Raw genomic sequence first — 23,872 nt, 5'->3', positions numbered from 1 at the left:
GACCAAATTGTTAGTTTTATATAACACTTAACATGCATCATGAGCCACACAAATTATTTTGGAATAATTAATAACCATTTTTATAACACAACTTAATTAACTTAAAATTTGTAAGAAATATAATCAAAGAAGAAAAAAAACAAACAAATATTGTTTGCTTGTAAGCATACAGAATTTAGTGTTTTTAGAGTTCCCAATTGAGGTTCACTGTAACTTGCTTAAGACAGTGGAGATTCAAACGGCAATATGGCTACAGTCAACGCTGACAACTGAACAGGGTTTAAGGGAATGTTACCTCGACACCATACACAACCGCATCCTTAAGGCCAACAACATTGCTGATGACTGCTTCCACTTCCGAAGTTGCTACATTCTCGCCACGCCATCTATCAGCAAACACAAAAAAATCATGTGAATTAGGAGAACAAATCGCACCACCTTTATCTACATTTAACAAAAATAATTTTAAAAAAATATTTTTTTTTGGCTAAGAAATTATCAAATAATATTTTCATTGCATCATTTACGATTCAGTATGCAATATTTTAAATTTTATATACTTGTGACACTAAGAAACACCAAAATATTGAGTTTGAAAACTGAAAACTTCATGTTTACATTTTAAAATGAAATCTGAAATAATTAATTAATCCCAGCAAAAGAACAGAAATAATATAAACGTGTACTCGCCTGAAAGTGTCGCCGGTTCTGTCTTTGAAGTAAAAGTAACCAAACTCGTCCATCACAAGAACATCCCCTGCAACAAAAGTTGGGCAACCATGGAAAAAAACTAGTTCAAGATACAAATATTATTTAAAAGATCTAGCACACAATCATTCTGCATGCAAATTTTTATTAAGTAATACATTATTTTTTAAAATATTATCATTAAATTATATTTTCTACTATACACATCAGAAAACATGTAATACTTCATACTTCACAACATGTATTCCTCTCAGCCAATTATTTTTAGTTAGATTGTGAGAATGACTGAGAATCCAGTCTATAATAAAAAAAATAAAGTTATCAGCAACTAGGATTAACTGTTAAATACTTAAGTGTTAAATGTACCTTAATATTAATTTTATCTTTACGTTTCCATTATTCTTCAATTTAAAAAAAAGACCTCAAAAATTATAATGTAAATAAATTACAATAAAATCAAGTAATTTGAAAGTAAGTACTTAGAATCATGCTTATTGAAATGGAATGTGCCAATTGTTGGTGTAGTCATATTTTTATTAAAATTTGTGATTATTGCTGTATCCTTTTTAACATCTGTAAGAGTATTTTTACATCTGTTTAGCTCCACAACATAATACTTTATTGTGTTTGAAGTTTACATAAAATAATACTGTGTTACTTTGGAACCAACCTGAGTTGAAGTACTGATCACCTTTCTTAAAAACATCACGCAAAATTTTCTTCTCGGATGCTTTTTTGTCTGCATAGCCACTGAATGAAGCAATAGGTTTGTTGGGATTAATTTTGCCAATAAACATACCAGTTTCACCTGAAACGCATAAAAAGAACCCTCGTTACAGTCTAAACAATACAGTCTTATTTACTCAATGGCGACATTCTAAGGCTCTGTCACATACAAATAACTAATGAATTTCCGAAACCATTTAATAAATATTACAACATTTTTTATATCACATGGTTATTTTTTAAACATTTTAAGCAAATTTAAATAAATCTACCACTTGCAGGAACACGTCAACTTTAAGAGGGCTAAAAACTTTTCAGAGAGAATTACCAAATGATTTAAAAGAACAGTCCCCAAATATTTTATGTTAAAGGTGCAATTATAAATTGAAGTGATGTTTCAAAAAAAACAAAACACTTTGAGCAGTCTTCCTGTTTCTTTACTTTTCGATGACCTAACTTTCATAACTTGTACACTCTAACAACAGCAGACCACGAACAAGCAATATTCACCCACTTCTTCATAATTTAATTTTAGTAAATTTGAATTTGAGGGTAGATTTTAAAATTCCTTTCGTACAAACTTAATAAATTAAACCAAAGTAATCTTGAAGCAATTCTTGAAAATGTTCTGTTCCCGCTGGGCATAGATATATACAGGTTAAGTAGGGACTACTGTATTTCGCGAATACATTTTGTGTCAAGGTATTTCACAAAATACTTTAGCTTTTCTCCTGTGGTTATTGGCTGAGGTCGGTGAGAGGTGTCGTCCCGCTCTTGACGGGGCCAACGAGAATGTGGTCACCGTACTGCTGCACCCACACAATTTTCCATGACTCTTAGAAAAAGCTACAGTGTTTTGTGAAATATCTTGACATGAAATGAAATCGTGAAATACAGGTGTCCCTAAGGATAAGTCCAAGAATAAAAATTATTATTATTATTATTTTTTTTTTTTTTGCTACTGCAGCCTTCTTTGTACAATTTCTCCTCCCAACAAGCCATCCTGGAAGCAGCTCGAGCACAGGGGTGGCATATAGCTAGATTATAGAGATAGGGGTGAAGCCAAAGAGCTGTTGTGACAAACTGAAAAGAGAGCTTTGATCTAAGACCCCATATTTGGAAGAGGAAATGGCCAGTCATCGCTTGGCAACGGTCAGGTTTGTTTGCCCTCACTTTTCCTAGCACTTCTTCCAGCTGGACTCTTCCAATGTATTTGAGATAGATGCACGTATTTTTGTTTTGATAAGGAAATCCACAAGATGCTCATTCAACCAACCTGGTCCACACTGCATGCAGAAGCCATCCTTGTCCCTGATGGGCTCGTGAGTAGCGTCGTCCACCTTCACCAGGCAGACAGGGTACGCGAAAGTTGCGTAACGAGGCACAAATCCCACCGCTCCCACGGTGTTGTCTATGTTCACTGTGAAAGGAGACATGCTGGTAAAGTTTAAAATGAACAGGGCATCGGAAATAAAACAAAAATTTGTACTACCCAATTCACAGTATCTCGTATTCACACTTTTCTAAAACCAGGCAGTTAGCTAATTGGCCACTCAGCAACACACATGTGGCTCCCATGAGGCAACAGTGAGAACAGCGAAAAGTCTTTGATCCAGCTCATTCGGAACGATGACCATGCCAAATTGCCGATTTTGAGAGAATTAGTATTAACAAGAATTCCAAATTAAAAATTTTTAAAAAAGTAAATGGCTATTTAAAACAAGTTCTAATAAGTTATACATTAAAAAGAAAAAATACTGATGAGAATTACCATCACTTTAAAAAGTCTTAGGTATTGTACATTCTTGATTTAGATCTCTTCTTTAAAAAAAAAAACATTGTAGAACTGTGACCCGCTAGCAAACAGAAAACACTGCAGTGTAACAAAAAACTTTGAACGAATTATAAAAAAAATATGGTGGCTGAGGTCAAAAAATCCGGAATCCACCCGAAAAAAATCTGAACGTGAGCAGCTCTATCGGTGCTGGATCACAGAATGTACAGAAACATAGACCAGACCTTTCCCTGTTCATGAACAAACACATCTTAACGGCTTGCACTCCCACCTATGTTGGAGATGCCCTCGGTTGCGCCGTAGAACTCGCCGATCCTCGGGACGCGGAACCTGTCGACGAACCGGCGCCAGATCTGCGGGCGCAGGCCGTTGCCGAACATGAGCCTGATCCGGTGGCGCTTCTCCTCGGGCCGCTCCGGGGCAGACAGCAGGTAGCGGCAGATCTCGCCGATGTACTGAGCCACCTGCGGAGTCACCACGGTGCAGGGTGCTTACAGCCTACACACACCTGGTCAACCATTTCAACAGAGTTCCACAATCTTTTGAAAATCCAACATGTAGTTTCCCGCCTGAGGCAGGGTCTACGCGGATGGAACGGGGGCAGACGCTCAAAAGGAGCCGGCTGCTCCACCCGAGGGACAGATATGTTCCGGCCAGCCTGGAGAATGCCCGAGATGAGATATGGAGCAATGACGGAATGAGTTGTTGGGGGGAAACGGGAATAAAACCCGCAGGCCGTGGCAATGTCCACGACGTTTCCCCACTTGCAAAAAATCCGGGAAATGACCCGGCTCGCCTTGTTGAGAGGAGTGTGTTCTAACCTCAAAATCACTGGCCTCCCTTTCATAACCTTTTGGAAAAATATTATATGACAGATTTATTTCTTATACATAAGAAAAATTTAAAATATACAAAATAAATCACCTATTCACAGCAATGTGCCAATGATGAACCTGCTTGGGGATTAATCTCCACATGATTTAAGTGGAAAGTCTTTGACTACTTATATTATTTGAGTGTGACTACAGCCTGAAGTGAGAGGTTAAAAAACAAAATGCAACTTAGTAAAACGCTGCCGGAAATCAAAATTTTTTGACTTCCAGTGTAGTTACTTTTTTGTGTCTTTCCCGACCAAAGTAACCTGTAAATACCCTGGAGTAACCAGACACAGGAGAGTAAAGAAAAAAAAGAACCTTTAAAAAGCAAACTAGCACCCACACACTATGGCACATAGGTACCTTTATTTTTTGACAGGTGCTTCAGCAAACATTTAAGACAATGACAGCTGAATATTCTCGTAAAGTCCAACAAAATAATGACATGATTGACTAGTCTCAAACTTCATGGATCAGTATTTGTTTTGTTTATTACTGACGACCGGGGCTATGCCCTGCTTCGGGCCTCCTCTCCTCCCGCCAAGTATGTGTGCGTGTGTGTTTTTGTCCGCCCCGCCACAGACGAGTAGAGCCTGTGCCACGCAACCCTAAATTATTATTTTAATTAATATAATTCGCAATTTTGCTTATATTATAATCCCCCTAGTGTAATTTTTTTTTTAGCCTAAATAAGAACGGAGCAGCGCAATGCACAAACACTTTCGGAACGGACCCCGATGCAGGCATTTTGTTTAACTTAATTAATAACTACCAATAAAAGTAAATGTTATTAATACATAATAATTAATTGTAATTCATTATTTAAAGCTCCAGAGGTTCTGTTGTGTTATCTATTTCGTCAAGTGATTATGAACGGCCTAATGGTAATTCAACCGCCTCCTGCCACCATGACACCCCGACGACACCCAGGTCTCTCTCATCCGCTGCCTGGGGAAGGATGCATCCTGCACACCTTGTTGACTTCACCATTCTATTTCAACTTGGCATCTGCCATAATAAATAATTTTTTAAACCTTTTTATTTATCTTCGAGGCCTGCCCTCAATCATTTAAGTCCTGAAGGACATTTAAAATCAAACGACGTGACAGTCTCTAGCAGGGTGTCCACAGTTAGTATTTTCGTACTAGATCTAGTACATTTATAAGTTTTCTTAGTGGTCTAGTACATTTACGCTCAGATCTAGTACTTTTTTTTCTTTAATATAATAATATTACAGTCACTCCAATATGTTTTATTATTAAGCGTAATTATTTTTAAAAACTATGGAATGTATGTGTGTGGTGTGATATTTAAGTTAGATCATCGCAATGTCATAATAACTTCCTAAATTGTTAAAACCATAACAAATTATAATTTAGTACTTTTTTTTTTTTTTTTTTTTTCAAATCTAGTACTTTTATCTCGCCTAAATTGGTACAATATATTTTTTCCTTGTGGACACCCTGGTCTCTAGACCAGGCCATGGGGTATCCTGGTCCGCACCTAAACCGACTGAATTGCAGATGGCATCTGTTTTGCAGCTTATCACGTAATGTTTTCTTTCATAATTGTGTTCGCTCGTGTACGACTCGGTCAGAATAAAACCCTCCAACCAAATATGCTAGTACCTGACTGTGCGACCACGTGTGCTCCCTGCGTAGGTGACCGGGGCGTGTGGGATGCCGTAAGAGTTCACGGACGACCATCACTCGGCAGTGTGAGAGCGTACCCACCACTCAAAGCGGGTTAGTAGGCTAGACTAACACCGTGTGAGGAGGATCCAGCCTAGCACTCACACGGACCGTGTCAAGACCCTGAGACGGAGTCGCTAGCCGGGTCCACGTGCCCATACCCTGGCGGTCCGTGGTCCACAACGCGCTTAATTTGTTAAAATACTTACACCCCCTGCAACGTCATTACATTGTTCACAATATTCAGCTGTCAAAGAATAAAAAATGTTTGCTAAAGTGAAAATTATTTTCAAAATCTTGTATTTTTAAAGCTATTATTACATGAAATCATAGAAAATAACTTCTATTTTATTTTAAGTAATAATAAAAAAATTTAGGCCCTAGGTAATTCAAATATATAAAAAAAAAAAAATTTAAAAAATTAATTTGACTATCAATCTTTTGGAATGAGATATCTTTTATTTGTGTTTCAATTATCTCAATGTTATAAGTTATGGTTTATGATTAGGCTTAGTATGAACGAAAATTAAATTTAAAAAAACACACACATTCTGTAAGGAAATAACAGCAAACAATGTGTTGTTCCTCATGATGCAAAACTTAATCACAAATGTTTGGCAAGGAGGGGCAGCAGTAACTACATTGGTCAAGTAGTCAGCTCACTCACCTTCCACATCAAGGCGATCCAATTCCATTATCAGCAGGGTCAAACCTGGATTTTTTTTAAGTTAACTTCTTAAAGTGAGTTGAGGGTGAAATTTTAGTATGTGACGAAAATTGCGTGCATCACTCAACGAAATTTAACAGCTTGAAAGTCCAAGTTCATGCACGTTTCTGCTACAGCCACTAGCCGAAGTCGCCAAGAAGGCAGATCCGTGTGTGACAGCATGCACCGTGTATATTTGCAGTCGGTGCTCTTTTTAATCTCGCATTCTTCGGTTCAGCATGTTCTGTAGTCCGGCATCCATCACGCTTCCTGCACTTCGAATTTTTTTCAGGTTGATTCAGACATTTTTTGACCTTGATTTTTTGAACGAATGGCAGGAACGAGACATCCGAGACACTTTTTAAACAGTAACACCAATTTGTATTTTTTGTTCTTACCATCGAGCAGCTATTTAAAAATGTGTTTCAAATATCACTGTACTGTATACTCATTTTTCTATGGTATTCTCGTTAAAAATTTATCGATTTTTCCCACATCTGGCAATCGCTTGTCCGACAAATCTCTTTAACCCTTTGTTTTGTTGTGGTATTTCTATAATACCACTTTGAAAAAAATGTTACTATTCGCAATGTTTCAGTGGTATTGCCGAAGTACCTTGCGTGAGTAAGCCTTGTGCTGCTATCCGGCGATCCTAACAAGAACAAGTAACATTGGCTGCTTTAATTTTTCCTTCCGCCACATCCGCTAAAAGTTACACGATAGATTCTAATTTATTTTTAATATATTTCTGTGTGCCTCAAAGGGTTAACAGCACGTCTGAGGTTCCAAACATGCCGGATTGAAGAGCTCTTTTTCGAGGACCACCCGCCGGAAGTCTCCCGAACGAAACACGGCCGCGAGGGGGGGGGGGCTGCGAGACTCACGGTGCAGTTGTGCTCCACGCAGTCGCTCCAGAAGTTGGAGGCGGAGAACTTCTTGCGCACGACCATGGTGGCGCCGGTGAGCAGCACCTGGCCGGTGCCGATCATGCCGCCCGCGGTGTGGTACAGGGGGAGGGAGGTGTACAACACGTCTTCCTCCGACACATCCAGCATCGTGCTGACCCCGGTCACCATGAACATGTACCTGCAGTCGACAAGCACCAGGGTGAACAAACACTTCCACTCCCAAATCAAACATAATTCCTTACTTCCGCCTTTGAATATAAATACCGTATAGAAGTCGCCAGCCCAGGTTAAAATTTCTAATACGGTTTTGAGGTAGTTGGTTAATTCACCGCCGCAATCGCCACCATCTCCAGGGGCATCGACTTGTGGTGGTCCCTAACGGACAAGTGTCAAACTCTTCAAACACCCCTTCCCCCTCCTGTTGAACATCCTTGAGCTGCAGTGAATGATCGGTGGGGGGTGCGGGGGAATGACAGCGGCACGACAGTGCTGCGCTCTAACGTGTAAATAACAACCTGAGACGATGTAGGGCGTTACGGCAGCGCCCCTGCAGCGGTGAAGTTCCCAAGCTGCTCATCATACGCTTCTGAAAAACGTAGAGTAAATCCTATCCACTCTGCGACTTCTATACAGTATATATATTCAAAGCTTCCGCCCTCTGATAACAACCACACCGATTCTGACACTACCAGCTGCAATCGTACAAACCCAAAGAATTTTAGTTTTGTTCCACTTGATGTTAAGAAGATCTCGATGTATTGTCAGAATTCCTCAGGTTCATGAAACTAGGTCTCGTTTAATACATTAAATTTTTTTTTTACATAAAGCATTGTTGAATAGTAATTTGTATTTGTGTCTATATTCACGACAAAATTCCAAGGATATTCAAAATATTTTTATTAGAGACTAAAAATAGTGGTTGTTGAAGATCTAAAACTAATAACGGCATGTTAATCTATTTACTTTACAATATATAACCATCTCTGGCTCCTAAATTTGTGATTTTACAGTTGAGAAAGATTCCAATCAAACGCAACACACACACACACACACACACACACACACACACACGCGCGCGCGCGCGCACGCACCTGAGGTGGGTGATGACCGCCGCCTTGGGCAGGCCCGTGGTGCCCGACGTGTAGATGTACACCAGCTTGTCCTTGCTGGAGGCACCCCTGTCGGCCGGCGGGGAGACGGGGGCCCTCGCGAGGCCCTCGGCCAGGTCGGCGGCTCCCGGGACCCCGGTCCGGCCCTCCGCCAGGTGGTACACCTTCATGCCCCCCAGCTGGCCCAGCACCTCCTGCAGACCTGCGCACGAGAGATCTCTGTGTGGTGAACTGCCGTGAGACCTCAACACAGACCAGGGGCGCAACAACTGGGGGGGGGGGGGGGGAACGGTATTTTGCCCCCCCTCCCCCTCTGAAACCTTGAAGTGGAGGCAAACGGGGGCAAAGAAAGTGCTGTGTAATCAATTTTTAGATAATAAAACTGCTTAAATAGCACCATTTTCCACCTTGAAATATAAATTTTTCCCGGGTTCAATAGAGGGGATCGATGATTCTTTATAAAAAGGTATATTCCCCCCCCCCCCTTGGAAATTTAGTTGTTGCGCCCCTGACACCGACAGCGTACCACCAACATGCAAGTTACATTCTGGAATGATGTAGCAATTTAACCAAAAACTTAATTCAAATAACAAATAACAATTTTTTTTAATGTTTAAATTCGAGGAATGTTATTATTTCTGGACAAAAAAATTGTACCACGGTGATGGTTGGAGATTGAGACCAACCTCTGCACTGATCACCCTCAAATGATAACGTGATAACCGGTTTGCTATACAAGATTTTTACGTCACTGTGTGTGCCAAAAATATATCTTTACACAAAAAGTATGTTTAAGAGTTAAAACCATTCAATATATAAAAGAAAATTGCAAAGTTTGAGTCATATAAGAGACATTCAAATTACTAAAAAAAAAAATTCCTGATTTAAGAGACTTCATTTTTTTTATATATATTTTCTTTTTATATTTGTACCTTCCATGCTTTTAAGAGACTTTAGTAAAACTAAGACACTGAACTGTACATATTACAATTACTTCTACGAATTTGGAAAAAAAATAAGGGTAAGGATAAGGAGGAGGAAAAGGAGGAAAAGGAGAAAAAGTAAGAGAGGAAGGAGAAGCTGAAGACAAGGAACATGGTGAGGAAGAAGGCACGGAAGAAAGTGAAGAAGGTGAGAAAGAAGGTGAGGAAGAGGTGAGGAAGAACATGAGGATGGAGATGCTGAAGGCAAGGAACAAGGTGAGGAAGAAGGCAAGGAACAAGGTGAGGAAGAAGGCACGGAAGAAGGTGAGGAAGAAGGCACTGAAGAAGGTGAGGAAGAAGGCACGGAAGAAGGTGAGGAAGAAGGCACGGAAGAAGGTGAGGAAGAAGGCACGGAAGAGGTGGTGAAGAAGGCACGGAAGAAGGTGGTGAGGTGAGGAAGAAGGCACGGAAGAAGGTGAGAAAGGTGAAGATGGTGAATATGGAGAAGATGAAGACAAGGGAGATGAGGAGGAGCTGCAGAAGGACTTGCCCGGTGCCATCTCGTCGCTGACGATGACCGCGCGGCAGCCGGCCGCGGTGACGCAGTGGACGAGCGGGCCCTGCCGCAGGTTGGTGTTGATGAGCGCGGTGACCACCCCCACCTTGGCCAGCCCCAGCCACACGCACACGAACTCGGGCCTGTTCTCCATCAGCAGGGCCACCGTGTCGCCCTGGGACAGCCCCTGCGACTTGAAGTAGTGGCCCACCCGGTTGCTCATCACGTCCACCTGGAATGAAAACACCCCAACCATTCTACACGAACTAACGAACTAGAAACTTGACGACATGGAGACACGGGGCCATGAAACTGTCAAGAGAGCAGCGTGGGAATGCAACTGGTGGCACCAGTGACACCAATGACCCACAGGGTCACTGCAAAGTCTGCAGTGCGGATTCGACGCTGAGCCCAGTTGCAGACTCCCAATCCGGTCACATCTTGCAAATACATAAAATTATATTTCCGGAAGAAGTGGACGACCTCAAATAGCGTATTTATGGATACGAAAAAATATAACATACATTTCCTTTTTTTTTTTTGTCAAAATTCAGTATTGATTTGTTATTTATATTTAAAACATAATTAACTAATTAATTACCCTAAAACATAACATTTCCTGGCGCAAAGAAAATAAATGAATATTCATTAACAAATACTTAAAGAATTGATATAAAGCTTAGTGTTTTCTGAGTAAGAAAGTATCATATCAACGTGGCGCATAACAAAACGTTTCTTTTAAAAAAAAAAAAAAAAAAGTATCAATGGAACAAATCAAAAAGAAGGTTGTCTGTAAAGCAGGTTTACAGAAGATAATTTTGCGTGATAACGTCATAAGGAAACATTGATGAAAAATTGCATACTTTTCAATTTTCATATATTATTTACAGTTTTCGCAAATTTAATTTAAATAATTTGTTTTAAATATAATCACGAAAACAATCAGTTAAAAAAGCCCGCCTTAACCTGTTTGATATTATATAGAAGATTTTCTCGCACGGTGGTTTGCCTGGTTCTTGCACGCTCGGCTTAGACGGAACGTGACAATGAGTCATGCTTTTTTACGTGCGTGCAGCCAGGGCCGGCGCGTCCATACAGGCGAACTAGGCAACCGCCTGGGGCGCCAAGTAGCTGGGGGCGGCGCAGCACGACACATAACAGCTCATATAATATGTTTAACGATTATTGAAACTAGATGAAAATGGATTTTTGTAACAGTTTGGAATGTTTATATTGATATAAGTAATTATTTAAAGTCAACGGTGACCTGTTTATGATTTGTAATAAGTAAAAAAGTAAAAAAAAAAAAAAAAAAGCCTCCTTACATTTGATTGTTGACAAAATATTAGGCTTACGTGATGTATTTTGAGGCAAGGAAAATAATTTTTGGGGTGTCTGCTGGGGGGGAGGGGGGGCGGGGCATTAAGGTTTTTCGCCTAGGGCGCCAATTTACCTTGCACCGGCCCTGCGTGCAGCCCGGCGTTCATCGATTTATAAGACGTTATCACGCCAATGAATTTTAAGTATCTGTACGTCCAACCTGGGACACCAGGATGAAATGCTATGCCAAGCGTCGGCCCAACGGAAAGTTTGCCTCTGAAGAGAGAACAATAGGTACTGCGACGGGACCCGCTCACCTCGGCAAACGTCCACGGCTTCTTCTCGTACCAGAAGGCGACCTTGCCGGGGTGTCGCTTCAAGGTGTTGCGGAACATCTGCGGCACGGTGTACCGTCTCTTCTCGTACCACCACAGCCGGGCGTTCAGCTTGGCGAAACCGCACAAGGCCCTGCGGACAAAACAACAATCATCGCGACGTCGAGTCGACTGCGGCTCGCTGCGAGTCGCGCTCATTGGCCAGTCGGTACGCCAGCCGATGACCTCCAGGATAGACTCCAATATCCTCTACACACTCGGGCAAATGCCAACTGTTCATTGGCTGCTGACCTGTGAGTCGTCTCGAATGGGTGGCCTGTGATTCGACATTTCTATCAGTGAAGGGTCTCTTAATTGGCCCTCAGTCCTCCAGATCAACAAAGAACCAATGACAGAAGCAGCACTAAGGTATAATTATTTGAATTTTAGCATAACACGAAATGAATCCGCGAAATTCACGGGTCTCTAGATCCAACCTCCAGTGTTGAACCACGATACCAACACATTCAGATATCACCCAGGGAAAGTATACGTGTTTTATTATTCCCGTCCTGAAATAAATTCAGTTACTTGCGGACCTTTCTTCTCGGGAAAAATTTCGAAAATCCCTCGCCCGCTTCACCTTTCACTAGTCAACAAAATAACTTATCTGTGATTCTATCTTGTCTTACCCTCCAGGATGTTTCACAAATACGCAGGCCATTAGATGCCAAAAACAAGTAAATCACGTTAAGGAACAACGTCCGCGAACGGAACGTCGTTCGCCTGCTTCCCGCGGAGCGTTCGATCGCCGGTGCGCTGCGATCGCGCGTGCTCTCAGCCAATAGAGCAGTCCCCCTGAAGCCCGCCAAATTCAAATTTGCGCGCTACTCTTTCGCGCCTTTAACTTTCCCGGGTTTCGTTTCCGGACGAATGTTTCCTAACAAAAATTTCTTGTTTTGGCATTTAACTTATGCCCCGCAATTTGCGAACATTCTGTACATAATGCATTAAATACAATTTTTAATTTTTTTTTCTTCAAATTGTTGCTACTTTCAAGCCATCTGCGGTGAGTTCTTAAGAGATGGAAACTTATGGTAGAATTCAAGGATGTCGGAGGACGAATCGGTTATGGCTAGGGACAATATTATATGGTCAATTGCGATAAAACCGAGATAACACTGAAGAGCATATAACACAGAAATTCAATTTAATACACCACAAAGAACTAAATGTAATTGAAATCACGTAACTAATCAGCATTTTCATTCATAACTTAACTCTAATTACAACTATATAATCTTTTGAATATTAAATTCAGTTAAAGTCATTTAATTAGCATGTAGCAAATTTTAGGCAAAAAAAAATACTTCATCTAATCATAAAACTTTTATTACTCATTTTACATTTAGCCCTTAAAATATCTTTTAAACGCAAAAATACTTGTGCGATTTACTTCTTTTTTTCCACCGAAAAGTTAGTCATTCTTTTTTCTAATCTTTATACAGTAAAAGTGCATAATGTTAACAGTCAAAATGACACTGTTTTGGAGAAATCAGTATCATGGAACATAGTGTCATATTTTTTCAGTAATATACTATATTTTTTAATAAACAGATTTCATCAAAAAACCTGACTAGGCGGGGCCATGTCACTGCTTACTCTTTGTGGCCCGACCCCAGCCCAGCCAATCACAGGGCCGTCGGGAAAATCAAGGTTACGGGGGTTAACGTACAATTTTTCAAACCCCCACAATTAAAAAAAAAAAATCTAAATATTGTAGACGTTACCGTGGCCATGACTGTAAACGTGATCTGCGTGTATCGCTTTACTTGTAAGGTTTCCTATGAATTATATTAACAATAAACTTAATATTCGTCCTGCTATCAGGGTAAATTAAAACATTAATAAAACTAAAAATTGAACACTCATTCTCACCTCTCCCCCCTTTTTTTCTATAATCTCGTAGGCCATGGTCACTAGCCATGCAGAGCCATATTTGGGAAGATTAGTCGGCTTTCCGAGAAGTTTCAGGACCAAATATTTACCACTTTTGTTAATCTAAACAAATGCAAGCATCAATAAACGGTACATTTATGAATTATACACTTTGCATCTTACAATACTTGTGTGTCTACTCTTAGCACGAACCGATAATGTCTATATAGTCACTGTTGTTATTCAAGACCAATGAGTTTTTCTTGATCGACCGGATGATGAAAAATTCTTATCACCTCGTTGTATACAAGACTTTCTGACCACCGTTTCCGTCGCTCAGAATCGTGCAACGAAAACGCTACATAGCAAACACAGACGTAAAATCTTTGTACTGCTTTATTCGTGACAGCGCAGATAAAAACTTTTTACGTGGCTTGAAAGTGCGTAGTTTATCAGTCACTCGAAAGTTCAGACTGAAAACAAAAAGATATATTTTTCTTTCAAACACGTACAGTGCTTTATCGGTCTGATAACTCAGGGCATTGTAACATTTGGAGACACATTTACATGTTTACATTATGTCAGGCACAGTGTAGATTGTGAGCACATAACATTTTTAATTTCATATATTACTGGTTACGAGCAACTTGCTGAATCAGGCAATTGCAAAACAAAATGGTACATACAAAACGAATATGTATTTAAATTAGCACTACGATCCTGATTTCAGTCATTGCGTTTTCATACGAATATTTGATTCAATGCGTAGAGGAATAATACCGGCATTGTCGAGTGGATACAATGTATGTAAGTTAGTTATAATTAAAATGTGAATTTCTTTTATAAATGCCACAAATTTTAGGACGCTTAGATTGCAGTGTAGAGAAAATGGCGCCTACTATTGCCAGATTGATACTACCTGGCTTGTAGGATTAAAATTTAAATTTTGTATACTATTGATGATTACAAGTTTTAACTGTTTTCTTACTATTTGTTGATTTTTTAATAACATAAAATAGTGACTTTTTGGAAATATTATTACAATTGAATACAATCTGAAAGAAACTAAAAGTATTGTTAATAACCGTCTATTATTATTATTTCATAGGAGAAACTATTTGCAGCAGTCGGGCACTATTAAAAAAAGGACACTTCACTGATGAACGTACAATGGTCAAAGAGAGCCTTTTTTTTTTTTTTTTTTAATATTTACCGATATAAAAGGTTGAAACCGATGTGGCGGCTTTCAGTTCCGTTTTATTAACCACAAGATAATGTGTTTCCAAAATTTCATACTAAATTTTCCTTTTAAAAAATAAAATTCTGTAAAACTTCTGTGCTCTTTGGGTATATTTGGCAACAGAGTACACAAACATGGACAGCGCTAATAGCAGGTATCGAAAATTGTTAACAGAGTAAAAGCCCATTAAAATGAACACAGCAATCTAAGGATGGGGCACGTTATAGCTGTCATTTAAACTACGTTCCATTACAGCCAAAAGAAGTTTACAATTAATTCACTATTAAAATACAAATCAGTTATTCACAGTTATGTAATTCCATGACGAGAACATTATGCTCAGGCTACAATATCATTCCCCGAAAAGGTGACTGCTATCCGCGATTAGGTTTTGCTGATAAAAGTCTAAATCATTGTTTTTACTAAGGAGGCAATTAGTATATGGAGTTGAAGTCAACTGGTTAGCAATTGGATAGCAAAACCAATCGAAACTGAATAAAGGCTCTAATGCTAAACGTTTGATAGCTTAAAAATAATTCACGAAAAATAATTTTAAAAATTTCATCATGAAGTAAAGGCTGGACAAACAAAAAAACACATCTGCAAGGAAGGAATGATCACCGAACTTAATTATAACAAAAAAATATATATAATTTTTCCATCAGGTAGAAACGGGTTCGTTATCACTTCAATTATTAACAGGAAAAGATCCCATTCACCAAAACAGTTACTTCTTACCACCATGGTTTCTACCAGAGGGTGACCACACTGCATGATTACATGGTGATTGTGTGAAGCCTTATTTTTTTCCCTTTCATTTAATTGTTGCGCCATATTGGTTATACGCCCAAAACATTGGCTCAAGTGTATTGTTTGCACTGTGGAAACTTTTTAAAAATTGAAAGTGGCTGTTTCTAACGCGGATATTCTAATTCATACTTAAAACCCTCATCTGACGTTAGCAAGCATAATTTCCGTAATGTTCTGGGCTAAAAGGTGACCAACCACGTTACAGCATGCCGTCCTCCTGACAATTCTTGACTCCGTGGTTTTCACGATGACTAAGAAACAGAATCCTTTCTCTATGCTTTCAGAGCACCTTATGGTGAAATTAATTGAAAACCTAACTTCCTGAGTATACGTAACAAGTTTTGATGACTCTCGCGGAAAAAAAAAAATCTTCCCGGCAACTTATCAAAACTGCTTCCACGAAGAACCCGGCTGGCAGTGGGTCCAGTGTTACGGTGCTGCAAGCATGATCAATAAATCCCGGTCACGCTACGCCAACCCCGACGCGATAAAGTTAACGTGACACGCACTAAAGCTAACCGCACGCACTCACAATCGAGGGAAAAGGCGTGAAAGGGGGGAGGGAGGGTTCCACCAGTGGCGGATACTGGAATTTTTTCGAGGGAAAGAGGGAAATTTGAAAACAAAACAACAATTTTTTTTTGACCAGATGTATGTAGTCATGTACCGACACACACTGGCATATGTTACCGCAGAAGTAGCCATAGACGAGGCGGCTTCTCATGCCGTCAAAATTGCAGGTGCAGTAACAGCTCACCTTGCATTACCCACAATAACTTAACTGTTAAATTGAGAAGAAAAAAAATATTTTCGTCCGCCACCTGTTTGTCAGGTTACGTGGCCTAGAAAGATGAAAGATCAAAGTTACAAAGGCTCGTTTCGTAATAAGAAGGAAATGAAATAACCTGCGTGTGAGACGGAGATTCAACGCAGAGCAAGAATGTGGCCCTGCCTAAAAAAGGCGAGTGTCCCTGACGACTCTCGCTTCAGTCAACGCCTTGCACCGAAAACTGGTCTCAAAAACAACCCAAAAAAAAAAACAATTTGGCCTTCACTGGGTGTCACTCTGCGTTTTCCGTACGATGTGAATAAGATAACCGAATTCCCAAGAAATACTTTTGTTAAAAATTTTTCTAATAATGAAACTTACTAAAAAATTGCTGGAGATAATTATTGTGACATCGTCTTACTAATAACTGCCCCTGAAAACTAGTTTGATGGTGCCGTACATGACCTTTAGGAAAATTTTACTGTTTTTTTTTTGACCGTGCAAACCGAGCTCATCTGACATTTATATTCTCTTTAGAAAAAAAAAACACGAAATAAAACGAAGAAAAAATATTTTCAAATATTTCGTGCGACGCCAGGAACTATTAAAGCACTGATTAGCTGTTCAAGGCCTCTTGAGACGTGATTGCACAAACGCACACACACACAAACACACACACACATATGGTCACATCTAACCTCGATAAAAAGCAAATTCATGTGTTCTCATGTTGCGAATACCCTTATAATACGAAACTCGCACACAAAATTTAACTTAAAATTATTTAAATGCCGAGCGTGATACATATAGACGTAAAATGTGTTTTATACTACAATTCTTGACGCGAATCAAACGTAGTTTTCGCACCCGCCGCTAGAATTCGCTGTCGGAGCAGCTACGACAACTATCGAATGATTCGATTTGCAGAGCGAAAGGTTAAACTATATAATGAAACGGCTCCGATAAAGATAAAAAAAATAGGAAAAATACTAAACCCCCGGCTTTGGACCTGATTTTCGACATTTCACGGTTAGTACTATACGGCATCACTTTGGTTTTTAGAACTTTAGTTCGCGCCATCCGCCACAGATGGCAGCACCGTTGATCGTTACACATTTCCATTCCTTGACATCCGTCGCACTGACGCAATTACTCCAACGAAAAGTCGTATACCGAGAGACAAGATGTTACACATTAAAAAAAATTGGTTGTCTGTAAAGTCGGTTTACGGACGATAGTTTAACGTGACGTCATAACAAAAAATGATGAAATGATTGCATACTTTTATGAATAAATTGAATCATTTTTATTGAATTATCACTATTTTGTATGGATTCAAAGAATGAGTGAAATGAAATCTACAATTAAATTGATGAATTTACTTTTATTTCCACTCTTTAATTCAAATATGTTTATTACTTTAACGAAGAGATTATTTTAACTATAACTTTTATACATGTTTGCTATTTAACTTCTTCCAATCTGTGTTATTCTGTTAAGGATAGGACGATGGTAGGAAAAGTAGAAAACGAATGGGAGTGTTTCAAGTTTACTGTGCCTCGAAAAAGTCAAATCGATGGTTGTTCCAATCGAGTGGAAGAGAGATAGATGCGGCGCAAGCGTACAATGAGCGTAACGGGACACAGCGTAACGGGACACTTTTTCGTGCGTGCAGCCGGCGTTCGTCAATTTATTATCCATTGTCACGTCAAAAAAAAATCCCTGTACAGTTTCATGCTCCTTCGGCGAAGATCGTTATAGAATGACGGGGCTGTCGTGGCCAGCTCAGAGCGATAAGACAGACAAGTGAGTAGCGGTCCAAGGTCCGTCCTCGCCAAGGAGTTAATGAGTCCGCGACCTGCGACCCGGACACTCCAGAGACCTTTCCCAGCATCATCGACCCAAAGATAGGAAGCTCTGCGATGCACAAACCCTTCCGTACAAGCCCGAATACTTGCCCCTCGTTATTTCAACAATTTCTGATGTGCTAACATCTCTGCTCGGTTTGCGGCGTTCGGTAGCAGCTTTGAATATATATACTGTATAGAAGTCGCCAGCCCAGGTTAAAATTTCTAATACGGTTTTGAGGTAGTTGGTTAATTCACCGCCGCAATCGCCACCATCTCTAGGGCATCGACTTGTGGTGGTCCCTAGCGGACAAGTGTCGAACTCTTCAAACACCCCTTACCACTCCGTTGAACGACCTTGAGCTGAAGTGAATGTTGGGTTGGGGGGGGGGGGGGGGTAAATGACAGCGGGCGATAGTGCTGCGCTCTAACTTGTAAATAACAACCTAAGACGATACAGGGCGTTACGGCAGCGCCCTGCAGCGGTGAAGTTCCCAAGCTGCTCATCATACGTATCTGAAAAACGTAGAGTAAATCCTATCCACTAGCGACTTCTATACAGTATATATATTCAAAGGTAGCAGTAATTTCGTCAGTGCGACGGAAGACAAGGTACGGAAATGTGTAACAATCACGGTGCTGCCATCTGTGGAGGATGGCGCGAACTTAAGTTCTAAAAACCCAAAGTGAAGCCGCATAGTACTAACCGTGTAATGAATTTAAACAATACGGGCTGTATTTTAATTAAATTCCTTGTCGAAAATTGGGTCCAAAGCCAGGGTTTAGTATTTTTTTTTCAAGTCTTCTTCACTTTTATCGGAGCCGTTTCATTATATAGTTTACCCTTTCGCTCTGAAAATCGAATTATTCGACATTAGACGCAGCTGCTCCGGCACCGAATTCTAGCGGCGGGCTCGGAAACCACATGTCATTCGCGTCAAGAAATGTTGTTGAAAACACAATTTTCTTATATAAAAAAACATAGATCACCTCAGTTCGATCCTTGATTAATGCAAAATAAGAAAATTTCCAATAAAATGACAGGTTCGAGAAATAAAAAAAAAAGTAGAAAAATTACATATAAAAATATTTAATATATAATTTCTACAAGTACAAAAAACAAGCAACATTATCAGTGTTTCTTCTCCCTTTCTAAAGTACTCTGTTTTTTAAATATGTAAAATTTGGCATCGGCTAATATTGTCTTGTTTCTCGTGTGTTAGCGTATTGTCAATTTTTGAATTTTTTTTCTAAGAAAACTAGCATGAACCTGCAATAGGGCATGACCAGGGCGTGTCCAGGTGGGAGCAAGCAGCCCCCCCCCCCCCCCACCCCCCCCCCCCACAAAGTGAGAAAAAAATTAAAACCAGGAACAAGGTGCTGTAGATAGAGAACATTTGTAACTAATCCTCACAATTACTGTTCAAAAAAATTAACAACGGAAGTTCTTCCTTTTGTTTTATATATCTTAATATATATAAATCCAGTGTCGTGATGTTTGTTTCCAGTGAACTCTTCACCAAGACAACCGATTTAGATGAAAATTGGCATTTATGTGTAATTTTTTCCAACTTGAGAGATAGGATAGTTTTTATTTCGATTAATGGTCTTAATAATTTATAATTAATAATAAACTAATTATCAATGTTGATTGGTGTTTAAGCCCGGGAAACAGCGGGTACTTCGTCTCCATGACAACGTTGCGTGCTCTAGAGTCGGGAAACCATCGGTGCTATTCGTTTTTTCTTAGGTACATTACAAAGTTGTATTTTCATTTTATTTCATTTATTATAACTGTAAATAAGAGATTTGGTCTCATTTACCCCCCCCCCCCCAATTAATACAACCGTGCGAAGCCGGGTCGGGCAGCCAGTATTTAATATATACACCATGAACAATTTCCCTTTTCTGACGTATTCCTTAAAATTAACCCCCTCACCCCCTCTCATTTTCTGATTAGAGCTGGATTCACCCTTGGCGTATGCACAACAGAGCTACAGCAAAGCAACAGAGCAGAGCAGATGGAGCTAGAGATAAAGAGGGACAGAAAAAGACAGATTCAAAGAGAGAGAGAGAGATACATAAAGAGAGAGAGAGATACATAAAGAGAGAGAGAGATACATAGAGAGAGAGAGAGATACATAAAGAGAGAGAGAGAGAGAAGACAGAGGCAGAGAAAAAAAAAGGGGGGGGGGGTTGAATTAACTCTCACATCTAGCCTGTTATAAAAAAAATCTAACTACATTAATTAATTAATTGGAAACGTATGTGTATAATTCCAGTTTCACTCCGATCGCAAGATTATCCTTAAGAACAAAAAATGCCTTTGATTGTCACCAGAGCTATAATTTTGTAATCCTTCATTATTTAACCTTGAATGATTTAATTAGCTCACACGTGATCTAATAACCCAGCTCCTGACGTAAGATTACTGTGCACTATTACAAGGTCAAGGTAATTTGCTCACTTTGGGCCTAAGGCCATTACGCGGAAAGCAGAAAATTAGCATCTGGACCAAAACAACGCCTATAATACAGCAAAAAAACATTTAAAATACATGCTAAAATGCATATCAAAACCTTCTCACTGCGCATTAAAAAAACTTCCTTAACGTATTTCAGCTTCAATTAAAGTCACGTGTGCTCAAGTTATATCTCATACTGCCTCGAAGTACCGGATGCGGATGAAAACAATTTTTACCTCTTAATAAGTCACTATATGGTATTTTGTGGACGTAAAAGTTATAAGTTTTAAGATGGGCTCTCACATGCCATTTAAATATATTAATTTTTTTTTTAATTTTTTTGTCATTATCAACAATTAAGGCCTATTTTTGTAAATTTAACACTATACCTGTCCTGCATTAGTTTTTTCTGTCAAAATATTTTCAACGTGTATTTATTTTGATATAATGAGTGAAAAAAGTCGCGCAAATGTTTGCAATTGTCACCTGAGCGACTTTTAACACACACACACACACACACACACGCATATATTTATTTATTTGTATTCCATTGAGCCTTCTTTTGGTAGAAACAATAAGGCTATGGAACATGTCATTTACATATTTACAGTTATACATATACATACAGTTTTACATGTACACAGTTTTAAATACACATACATATTTAGTTTTACATACATATAACTTTGAAGTAAAACAAACATTTTAAAAAATTTTCAGATAATCTGAATTACAAAATTACATTATTTCTTTTATACATACCCATAGACATGATATGTCAAGCAATTTCTTGTATTTATTAAGCAGGATTTAGGGTATATATTTAGGGTATATTTAGGGTATATTTATAATATTAGTGACAACAAATGCAGATGTATTAGCTAGTATTAAATTTGCATAAACAGCCTTAAACTAAAAGCAGTGAAGAAAAAACGAAGAAAAAATTAATATCAACATCGAGTGATAATTCTAATCAAACAAGGCTCGTACAAAAATCCTAATATATTCGATGCGAGCAAGAGTTCTTTGTACGCAACAACCGGCTGTTTTAGTCAAGACCCAGCACTAACAAGGCCAGCAACACATCATTGTTTACTCGCTACAAGAAACTAAAAAAAGCGATTTTTTTTTTTTTCCGTTTTGTGTACAATCTCCATTCTTCGCGTGTGAGGAAACATTTTCACATGCGTAACGTTTTAACAAAGGAGCGCCGGAATTCAACAACCAATGTTCTCGCGTCCACGTCCGGTCTACAATGACACGGAAAGGGAGACGGACCTGTACGGATTATCTCGGCAATATGCTGAGCTCTTCCGTTTACGTTTATGCGTGCGACCAATAGAAGCCGAGTACTTGGCTGCGGTGGTATAGCCATGTTTGTTTTTTATGTTCTAAAAACGTTAAATAATGTTTCAAGTACAAGAATACCTAGTGTTCTAGTATTACTTTTGTCGTTTAAATTTACCATCAATATAAATACTGCTCGTGCTGTGATCTAGAAGAATTTCATATATATATATATATATATATATATATATATATATACACACACACACATATACACACACACATTTTAATCAAATTAATATTTCGTAACCCTGAAATGCGATCTCACTGGTGTGACAGGCAACCTAGCCTAGCGTGCTGGGTACACATCTTCACAGAGAACTGAAGACCTCTTCTACTCACTGCCCAGATTGGAGAGTCCCGTGAAAGTGCTGTATGATTTTCTACGAACTCGTGAGGCTGTTTGTAGGTCTTTCGCGCTCAAGAGTCGCAGGCTACTTCTCGACTTTTGGGCACAGCCACGTAAGGCACCAATATTTGCTAGTGAGCTGGGGCATGAGCGGATTCATCTCAAACCAGAAAGAAAAAAAAAATAATAGGAAGGGGAGGCGGAAATTTTGCGGAATCCGACCTTTTCCCCCGGGAGAAGGGTCCATGGCTGCATGCGCGTTAGAAGCTACACTCACTTGGCGTAATAAATTAAAAAAAAACTAACTAATTTAGCATGCAAATAATTATTAGAAATAAAATAACTTATGAATACGGTTTGTAAAGTATAAATTCAATCAAATTTTTAAATCTGTAATAAATACTCAGCATTCAATACTATTAATATAAATTATTAATTAAGTAAAATAATCGAGACAAAATTTAGTTATTTATGACAATCAATAAATATGCTGAATGTTCGCCCTAATTTACTAATTTAAATTATTTATTAAATTATAATTTAATAATTTAAAACGAAAATAAATTATACATACTGGAACATAATATCACGTGTATACACACACACTTGGAAAGGTTTGTAAAAACAATTTATGTCACTTATATTCACAATGAAAATGTTTTTAATGATATGGACCAGTATTCTATATCAATCACTGACGTATAAGATTTAAAAGTACATATATATATTTTTTATTTCTATGCACCTTTTTTCAATCATTTTTTTATAACTTGCCTAAAGAAGTATTAACTTCAAAGAAAATTATTTACAAAAAATTATATTTTTTAACAATAGTTCGTGAGCGTTTAAGTTACGAATGTTCTTAAACTATAGAGTCTTGCTCTATTTTTTTTTCCAATTCGGAAGTGGCCCCGCCAACTACGGTCGACGCACCGAGACGCAGTTACGCAAGGTCGCGGCGAGCGAGGAATCAACACTTGGCCACGCAGGCGTCGCAACGCACTTGGCCGCGTTCCAAAACATCGCTACAAAACAAGGGGGCCGCTCGTCACGTACCGTTGATAAACACGTCATCACAGACAGGGAGTTTTGAGAACTGCCAGGAGACGGCTGCCGTGACGTAGTTGAAGTCACTGTTTTTTTCCACTTCGCCGTCGCCATATTGTTGCGCCCAAAATAATCGCGGAAATGGTGCCTGACCACGTCGTAAGTATTGATTGGTATCTCCGTCGTTAATAACTGTCACTTTCATAAAAAAAATATTTAAAGCTGTTTCCACGATGCAAACATTACGTACAAATGTTTTGGGCGTACAAAAAACACGGCATAGACCTTGAGGCTTGAGGTAATAAAGCTACACCCGGTTACCATGAAAGCATGCAGACGATGCAAGCCCCTGATCACAGAGTTAAGTACGTAATGAGAAGCGAGTAAGCGTACATGGAGAGGGCAGCGGCCATTTTTAGATCATCAAGGC

General features: G+C 39.1%; 1 protein-coding gene across 1 annotated transcript in view; it reads right to left on the bottom strand.

Annotated features, from left to right (window-relative positions):
* Positions 1–23,872, bottom strand: part of LOC134539758 (long-chain fatty acid transport protein 1-like) — a 46,341-nt gene that overhangs the window by 3,411 nt on the left and 19,058 nt on the right. Inside the window, exons 2-10 of the mRNA XM_063382034.1 lie at positions 11,635–11,785; positions 9,992–10,229; positions 8,501–8,720; positions 7,386–7,587; positions 3,501–3,693; positions 2,711–2,854; positions 1,379–1,516; positions 691–757; positions 296–386 (exon numbers count right to left, since the gene is read on the bottom strand). Of these exons, the coding sequence (XP_063238104.1) occupies positions 296–386; positions 691–757; positions 1,379–1,516; positions 2,711–2,854; positions 3,501–3,693; positions 7,386–7,587; positions 8,501–8,720; positions 9,992–10,229; positions 11,635–11,785 (1,444 nt within the window). The remainder of the gene's footprint in view (positions 1–295; positions 387–690; positions 758–1,378; positions 1,517–2,710; positions 2,855–3,500; positions 3,694–7,385; positions 7,588–8,500; positions 8,721–9,991; positions 10,230–11,634; positions 11,786–23,872) is intronic.

This window comes from Bacillus rossius, chromosome 15 (assembly GCF_032445375.1).
Source record: "Bacillus rossius redtenbacheri isolate Brsri chromosome 15, Brsri_v3, whole genome shotgun sequence".
NCBI lineage: Eukaryota > Metazoa > Arthropoda > Insecta > Phasmatodea > Bacillidae > Bacillus > Bacillus rossius.
This window is presented reverse-complemented; position numbering and strand designations above follow the sequence as displayed.